The 9,338-nt window shown below is 41.1% G+C and overlaps 1 protein-coding gene across 1 annotated transcript; it reads left to right on the top strand.

The window, feature by feature from the left end:
- Positions 1–817: 817 nt before the first annotated feature.
- LOC128732468 (odorant receptor 56a) lies at positions 818–9,002 on the top strand. The gene is made up of 5 exons (XM_053825718.1): positions 818–1,118; positions 1,184–1,788; positions 8,139–8,240; positions 8,314–8,466; positions 8,537–9,002. Exons 1-5 carry the CDS (start codon positions 818–820, stop codon positions 8,588–8,590), a joined length of 1,215 nt encoding a protein of 404 aa, XP_053681693.1. The 3' UTR covers positions 8,591–9,002.
- Positions 9,003–9,338: the final 336 nt, after the last annotated feature.

Here is a 9,338-nt window from a genome sequence, read left to right on the forward strand (position 1 = left end):
GAAAGCAAACGTATATAATTCACCTGACTGGGTGTTATGAATCCTGACAGATTCATTACGCAAACCGTTGCATTTTGAATCCAAATCCAGGACAGCTTCGTCTTGAACTGCATAATTCAAACCTTGTGACCATGTAAATTGCTTACCACCACCATCCACGGCCAGGAGAAACAAACAAAGGTCTGTCGCCAGGCCAGGCCAGACCAGCCGGCAAACGCACGAGAAGCAGCTATGCATCGCTCACTGTCTCTCTCTCTCTGTCTAGATCTGTCTCTGTCTAGATTGTGGCTGACAGTCAACAGGAATTTATGCTGCACCATTTGACACCGAACTGAACTCCTCCCGTGCGTCGTTGTTGCTGGCCGATGACACAATTGGACAGGTGTGTGTACTGTGTAAATGAATGTCAATATCGGACACTTTCCCGTGCTGTTAGATGTCCCGACACTACTGTGCGAACCCCGAGACCGTAATCACACGCATAATCACAGAACCACTATGGTATGAATTATTCGCATTGTTACCTCCAGACAGCTGGCCACATAACCCATAACCTACTGCGACAGATGAACCAGATGTTGTTGCTTTGATGCTCCGAACCGTCTCACCGGGGTCTCATTTTCCGTCGTTATTTACCATTAATATTTCAGCGTGTGTTGGACTATCATCAAAGGCAACTAATACGATTATAATTAGTATTAATTGTTGTTCCTTTTCAATTTCCGTTACAATTAAGTCCCTCGGCACCGACCGGAGAGTCTCGGTTTTATAATGGTCGCTTCGCTTGGTTGGTGGACAGTTGCAGCTGGCGGTCAGCATGGAACTGAAGGAGGAATGGATTCAGGAAGACGAAACTTTCGAAAATCCGCTGCTGCAGTGGATGCTAACCGGGTTGAAGTTTTACGGTATTGTGCTGAACAAAAGTCAACGGTGGAAAACGCTTAACCAAGTCCGAGGAGTTTGGTTCACGGCGTCCTTGTTGGCTTTTAACGTAACCCAGTATGTGGACCTGTACCAGGTGTGGGGAAATGTTGGTGCAATGACGGCTAACGCATCAACTACTTTGCTGTTCAGTACGACCATAATTCGATTGTTTCATTTTTACTGGAATAGAACTAGTGAGTGGGGTGGCGGTGGAATGGTGAGTTTAGAGCTCGACTTATCGTGGTGTTTGTTTTGGCAGGATTCAACGATGCAATCCGTCAAGCGGACGAGGGAACTCAGCAGATTCTTCAGAAAGCAAACACTGACCAGCGGCTCATATTGGCGGACAATGTCAAATACATAAAGCGGCTGACGGCCGTCTTCTGGATCTGTGCCTTGGTGACGGCGAACTCCATGTGCGTGTACTCGTTGATACAGTACTTCGGCGCGCAGTCAAAGGAGCTGGCGAAAGTGACGATTCTGCGTTCATGGTATCCCGCGGAAAATGCTATGGAACATTTTGCTGCGATTTACTGCATTCAGCTGTACATAATGTACGTAGGTCAGCTGATCGTACCCTGTTGGCACGTGTTCATGGTCAGCCTGATGGTCTACGTGCGGATGGCGTTGATGGTTTTGAACTACAAGCTGGAACATTTGCGGGGAACTGGTGCGAAGCAATGGAAGGACCTGGATGAGAAGGGTCTGCTATCACTGCAGGATACCATCGTGGAGTGCATTCAGATGCAGCACGGACTGTACGAGTATACGCGGGAGTTGGAGAGTTTGCTCCGGGGTGCAGTGTTCATGGATTTTGTGGTGTTTTCGGTGCTGCTCTGCGCTTTGCTGTTTGAAGCTTCGGTGGTAAGTACACCTTGTAGAAAAGAAAGAGGAAAGCATTCCCGACACTACTGATGGCAGGCAAAAATACTATAAAGGGATGCGACTGTAGACTACAGAAACTAAAGGCTGCTTAGACTAGAGACTAAAAAGATTGTAGAATAGAGACTACATGGACTGGAGATCGGTGAATAAGGAAACTAGAGACTAATGAGATTGAAGGCTAAGGAGACTGGAGACTAAAGATACTGGATACTATAAACCCTACTAGCACGATTGTTACAAAGTTGTTGTGGTAACCGAAATATGACTAATTTCAGTCGTAATCCGGTTGCTACAACTAAATGTGCCTAAGATGTGCTACTTGGGAAGATATAGGGGACTGGCAACGAAAGAGACTGGAGACTGGCGAAAATTGGAGACCGCAGAGACTTGAGAATAAAAAGGTAGACTAAAGAAACTGGGGAAGTTAAAGAGACTGGAACCTAAAGGGACTTTTGACTGCCGAGACAGGAAACTGCAGAGAATGAAAAAAAGAGACTGGAGACTATAGAGACTAGAGACTGAAGAGATTAAAGACTAAATAGACTAGAAACTGAACTAGAGACTAGAGGCTGGCAACTATGGAACTCGAGACTTGAGGCTAAACAGGTTGGAGTTTGGAGACTGCAGAGACTGAAGATTGCTGAGACTGGAGAGTAAAACGGTTGTAGAATGGAGATAACAGAGACTGGAGATCGGTGAATAAGGAGACTGGAAACTACAGAGACTGAAGATTAAAGAGACTGCAGACTGGAGACTGTAGCTAGCTGGCTACTAAAGGAACTGGCGACTGCAGAGACTAGAAACTGCAGAAATTGGGGACTGAAGAAGCTTGAGGCTAGAAAGGCTGTAGGATGGAGATTAAAGAGACTGGAAATAAAGAAACTGGAGCTAAAGGAACTGAAGACTGATGAAAACGGAGACTACTAAAAATGGAGACGGTAGAGAATGGAGAATGACGGGATTGGAGACTAAAAAGATTGTAGATCGGAGACTTAAGGGGGAACCCTACTCTTGAAAGTCGGAAAAATCGAATTTAATTTTTTTGCATTTTCGAGACGTTTATACCTTCTGAAATGTCATGCCAAAAGGATTTTTTGATATCTGATCTCGTTGAAAACTTACGGGAAATTTTGTGGATTTTTTCAGCATGTAAAAATGAATTATCTTAATTGTTACTGTTAACTGTTACTGTTACTGATTTTTTATGAAAAAACACTTTTCGTTTAGAAAAGTTACCGCCATTTTGGTAATTTTTCGAATTCTCAAAAACCGCTACGTTGCAATTTAGGTATTGACCTAAAGCTTCAAAATCATCCTTAAAATCCGTTCTACGATACTCCGTTGGCTCCCGGCACGTACCGCTAACAAGGAACTATTTTCTAGAGGGCATTCACGCGCCCACCTGCACCAGCATAATAATCACTATTCTGGTATCCAAAAAATACAAAACATATCTTCAAATATACCTTAACCAATAACCAAAATACCCCAACACTCAACTATAATCCTAGCACCTGAAAAAATTTACGCAAATCTATTATTTTTCGGTCTACCAGAGTAGGGTCCCCCCTTAAGAAACTGGGGACTAAAGATACTGGATGCAAGAGACTGCCGTGACTAGAGACTAAAAAACTGTAGAGTAAAGACTAAGGAGACTGAAGATCATAGACTAAGGAATCTGGATACAGCAGAAATAAAGCGGCTGGAAAATAAAAGAAACTAGAGATCAATGATATTGGAAACTAGCGACTGGAAAATTGAAGACTAAAGATTAGCCAGATTGGAGACCAATGAGATTAGAGACTGAACACACTGGAAATATGAGGCTAAAGACGCTAAGCCGCGGAGTTTAAGGACAGGAAACTCGAGATTACAGAGACTGGAGAATAAAGTGACTAGAGACTGGAGACTGAAGACTAAAAGACTGGAGACTACAGACGAAAGGACTGAAGACTCCTGACTACAGAGACTGCAGACTGAAAAGACTGGAGACTAATTGGACTGGAGACTGAACCCACTGCTGATTTTAAACTGAAGACAATGCTGAGTGTAGATCGAAGACTAGAGACTGAAGACTAATGAGGCTAGAGGTGGAGACTAAAAGACTTTAGATTAAAAACTAAAGAGACAGGAGTCTAATCAAGCTGGAGACTAATGAGACTGAAAACTGTACACACTAGAGAATGAAGATTAAAGACAAGAGATTGGAGATTACAGAGACTGGAGACTAATGAGACTGGAAAATAATGAAACTAGAGAATGAAGATACTGCCCAAGCAGCACAGTTTTCGTACCTTTGGTTGCAGAAACTTATTAATGACTAGAATTAGTCTTAAATAGGTTGGCACAACTAGTTTGTAACAACTGTGCTACTAGGGTGGAAGACACTGGAACAAATTACAATAATTGAGATTACAAAGACTGGAAATTGAAGAGACTGGACTGAAGACTGGACTGGAAAGTGGACACTAAAGCCACTGAAAACTGAAGACTAAAAAGACTGAAGGCTAATTGGACTGGAGACTGAACACCCTGGATATATGAAACTAAAAACAGAGGAAAATGAGGACTAAAGGGAGTAGAGGCTGGACACTAAAGAGTCTGAAGACTTAAAGACTTGAAACTGACGGCTTAAGGGAGAGGAGTCTAATCAGACTGGAGCCTGAAGGCACTGGAGACCGGGAACTATAATAACTGGAAACTTAAGAGCCTGGTTACTGGAAAACTAAAGACTACAGAGACTGGAGAATAAAGAAACTGGAGACTGAAAAGACTGGAGACTATAGACTACAGACTAATCAAACTGAAGATTAATGAGATTGGAATATAAAGATACTGGAAACTGTAGACTAAAAAGACTAATGAGTAATCAGACTGGAAACTGAATCCACTAGTGAGTTTAAACTAAAGACAATGGAGAATGAAGACTAAAATCTAAATACTGGAGACTAATGAGCTCATTAGTCTAATGGGACTAAAGACTGGAAACTGAAAGCTTTAAGGCAGAAGACTGCAGACTAATCAGACTGGAGACTAAGGAGACGGGAGAATGAAGATACTAGAGACCAGCAACTACAGAAACTGGAGTCTGAAGAGATTGGATTCTCGAGATTACAGAGACTGGAGACTGAAGAGACTAGAGACTGAGACTGAAAAAGTCTTAAGTGACTGGAGACTGGCGAATACAGAAAATGAAAACTGAAGTGAGTAGATAGTGGACACTAAAACCACTGGAAACTGAAAACTAAAAAGATTGAACGCACTATTGAACTGGAGACTGAACACACCGGATATAGGAAACTAAAAACAGTGGACACTAGAGACTAAAGGGAAAAGAGACTGGACACTAAAGGGTCTAGAGACTGGAGACTGACAACTAAAGCTATTAGAATCTAATCAGACTGAAGACTAATGAGATTGGAGACTGCAGACACTGCAGATATGGGACTAACGTCACTGGAGACTGGAGATAAAAAAAAAGACTGAATATAACTAAGACTGAGATTGGAGGCTAAATACTTGGAAACTAAAAACAGTGGAGACTAGAGACTAAAGGGAAAGGAGACTGCACACTAAAGGGTCTAGAGGCTGGACTCTGAAAGACTTGAGACTGACGACTAAAGAGATTGGAGTCTAATCAGACTGGAGACTAATGAAATTGCTGACTGAATACACTGGAGATATGAGACTAACGCCACTGGAGACTGGAGATTAAAAGAACTGAATATAACTAAGACTGACATTGGCGACTAACTAAACTAGAGACTTTTAAGACAGTAGAGTGAAGACTACAGAGACTGGTCTAAAGGCACTGGAGATTTGAACCTAAGGCCGATGAACCTAGTTACTCGAGTTTACAGAGACTGGAGACTGGCGACTACAGATACAGGAGACTAAACAGAATGGTGACTGGAGACTAAAGAGACTGGAGACTGAAGACTATAGAGATAGGAGACTCATAAGGCTGGAGATTAAAGGCCCTATAGATTAGAAATGAAAAGACTGGACACTGGAGATTAAAGATGGAGACGAAAGAGACTGGAAACTGACGACAAAAAAAGCAGGAGACTGAAGACTGAAGATAAGACTAAAGACACTCGGGACTGGAAATTGTAGAGTCTGACTGCAGACACCGCAGACTATGGAGACTGGAGACTGCACAAATTTGTGGACTGCAGATATCTAGAGACTGTGGAAATTTTGAGACTCTGGAAAATAGAGAGTAAATAGTAGAGAATAGAGAGTAGAGACTAGAGTGTGAAGACAAAATTTGAATGTTTAAAAACGAAAGATGACAAGACAAAGACAAAAGACGAAAAGCGAAAGATGAAAAATGAAAGACGTAAACAAAAGACGAAGCACAAAAGACGAAAGTCTAAAGAAACAAAAGGTGAAGGATATAAGATGGAGGACAAAAGACGAAAGACGAAAGATGAAAGACGAAATATGAGAGATTAAAGATGAAAGATGGAAGACAAAACACGAAAGGCTAAAGGTGAGAAACGAAAGATGATACGCAAAAAATGGAAGCCGAAAGACGAAAGACAAAAATTGAAAGACGAAGGACGAAAGACGGACGACAAAAAATGAAGCACGAAGTACGAAGGACTAAGTATGAAGAACGAAATACGAAAGATGAAGGACAAAAGGCGAAAGCGGAAAGATTAAAGGCGAAACACAAAAGACGAAAACTATAAAGACGGCAAGATGAAAAGCGAAAGACGTAAGATAACGGACGAAAGATGAAAGAAAATGAAAGATGAAAGCCTAAAAATGAAAGACGAAAGACGGTACACAAAAGACAAACGACGAAAGATAAAAGACAAAAGACGAAAGATAAAAGGCAAAAGACAAGACTTAAAACAAAAGACGAAAGCCAAAACATGAAAAACGAGAGATTAAAGATGAAAGACGGAAGATAAAAGACAAAGGACGAAAAGCGAAAGAGGAAAGAGGAAAGATGAAAGACGAAACACAAAAGGCAACGAAGCACACGAAAGACAAAACTCGAAAGACGAAAGACGACAACCGAAAGAAGAAAGATAAAAAACGAAGAACGAGGATGAAAAAGTGACAGATGCAACAGGAAAGACGAAACACAACAGACGAAAACAGACAGAAAACGGAAAAAGACGAAAGGCGAAAAATGAAGGATTAATGACGAAAGACGATAGCCGAAATCCAAAAGACGAAAGACAAAAAGAAAGACGAAAGGCGTTAAATGAAAGATTAAAGGCGAAGGATAAAAGCCAAAAGGCAAAAGACGAAAAATGAATAATGGAAGACAAGCGATGAAAGTTGAAAGTAGAATGTTCAAAAATGAAACACGAAAAACGAAAACCAAAAATGAAAGACGAATGACGAAACACTAAAAACGACAGGCGAAAGACGAAAAATGAAAGACAAAACACGAAAACCAGAAAATGAAAGACGAAAAAAGAAACACTGAAAACGAAAGACAAAAGGTGAAAGATGAAAGACGAAAGACGAAAAACGAAAGATGAAAGATGAAAGATGAAAGATGAAACATGAAAGATGAAAGATGAAAGATGAAAGATGAAAGATGAAAGATGAAAGATGAAAGATGAAAGATGAAAGATGAAAGATGAAAGATGAAAGATGAAAGATGAAAGATGAAAGATGAAAGATGAAAGATGAAAGATGAAAGATGAAAGATGAAAGATGAAAGATGAAAGATGAAAGATGAAAGATGAAAGATGAAAGATGAAAGATGAAAGATGAAAGATGAAAGATGAAAGGTGAAAGATGAAAGATGAAAGATGAAAGATGAAAGATGAAAGATGAAAGATGAAAGATGAAAGATGAAAGATGAAAGATGAAAGATGAAAGATGAAAGATGAAAGATGAAAGATGAAAGATGAAAGATGAAAGATGAAAGATGAAAGATGAAAGATGAAAGATGAAAGATGAAAGATGAAAGATGAAAGATGAAAGATGAAAGATGAAAGATGAAAGATGAAAGATGAAAGATGAAAGATGAAAGATGAAAGATGAAAGATGAAAGATGTAAGATGAAAGATGAAAGATGAAAGATGAAAGATGAAAGATGAAAGATGAAAGATGAAAGACGGAAAATGAATGTGATAAAAGACAAAAGTCGAAAGCCACAAAGCGAAAGACGAAAGATTAAATATCGAAAGACGACGGATGAAAGATGAGTGACGAGAAACAAAATACAAAAGAAGAAACACAAAAAACGAACGACTAAAGATGAAAAACGGAAGACAAAAGACGAACGTCTAAAGACTAGGGACCATCCGCTGATGGCTAGTTTTTTTTGCAATCTCATCACTGAATTGGTTTTCCAGACTAGTTCCACCGTTCAGGTTTTCATAGACATTTGCTACATAACGACGATGACGGCTATTCTTTTCCTGTACTACTGGCATGCCAATGAAATTCATCACCAGGTGAGTGAGTCGACCGTTATGCTGAAAAAGCAAAAAAAAAAACGACAATCTTTTACATGTCATTCCTTGCCAGGCAAATCTCCTTTCCGGGTCGGTTTTCAGAAGCGACTGGTACAACTATCCACGCTCGGTAAGCCGCCACTTGCTAACCTTCATCTGCTACAGCAACAAACCGCTTACAATGAAAGCGTTTATCGTTCCGATGTCACTGGATACTTTCATAGCGGTAAGTTAGACCAACCGCACACGAGAGACAACCCACTTTCCGCAACCAACAATCAACACTGTATTTTCAGATATTGCGAGCTTCTTATAGCTACTTTACTATTCTGAAACAAGCCACTAACTAATTGTATGACCGTTGCCGGTTGCCGACGGTGAATTCCCGATGGCGGTCAGGCTACTTAGACTACCGTTGAAATTGGTTGGTTTTGGATGGCATCTACTTCTCCGGGAGATTCAGGACGAGCAAACTAGTCAGCACCAACGGTACTAATTCGTTCAATTAAACAATAGCACCTGTTTTTCGCACAAAGTGCCAACACTCCTCCGTGACTGTGGGGCACTTGTAAGCGGGTGGGTGCAAGTCACCATGACACCCGGTCTCGCACATCTCGGCGGCCGACGGAAGAACAACCAGCACGGGACGAGTCAACTCCTACTTTTCTACTGAACTGAAGCCAACAACCAGCCAGCCAGGAGTTTTACCGAGACCGGGAACTGTTCATTATTTATTATTTCTGAATGATGAAAAGGACCGAGCTGCCACCACCCACTCCGTTAGTAGCACTCTCTGTTTTGTTAGTTCACAGTTTGCAAAATAAATACTCTCGAAGCGATTTGTTCTTCTTCAGCAGCAAAAAAGTGCAGCTTGTAAATCTCTTCCGGTGAATGAAAGTTTCCATTTTTCCTTGCCCGCATACAGAACCCGAACGTCATCATCGTCACCCTCGGTCCCTTCTCCCGCGTTCGAGAACTCCAATTTGCGTTTGCCTCAGCCTCAGCTCGAGTAGCATGCTAAGGAATGGAACAATGCTGAAGTGCTCATTTTTCGGAACAACTTTGCATTTGTCCTGGGACTGTTTCTTTAGCCCTGAA

The sequence above is a fragment of the Sabethes cyaneus genome, chromosome 1, assembly GCF_943734655.1.
Source record: "Sabethes cyaneus chromosome 1, idSabCyanKW18_F2, whole genome shotgun sequence".
Classification (NCBI taxonomy): Eukaryota; Metazoa; Arthropoda; class Insecta; order Diptera; family Culicidae; genus Sabethes; species Sabethes cyaneus.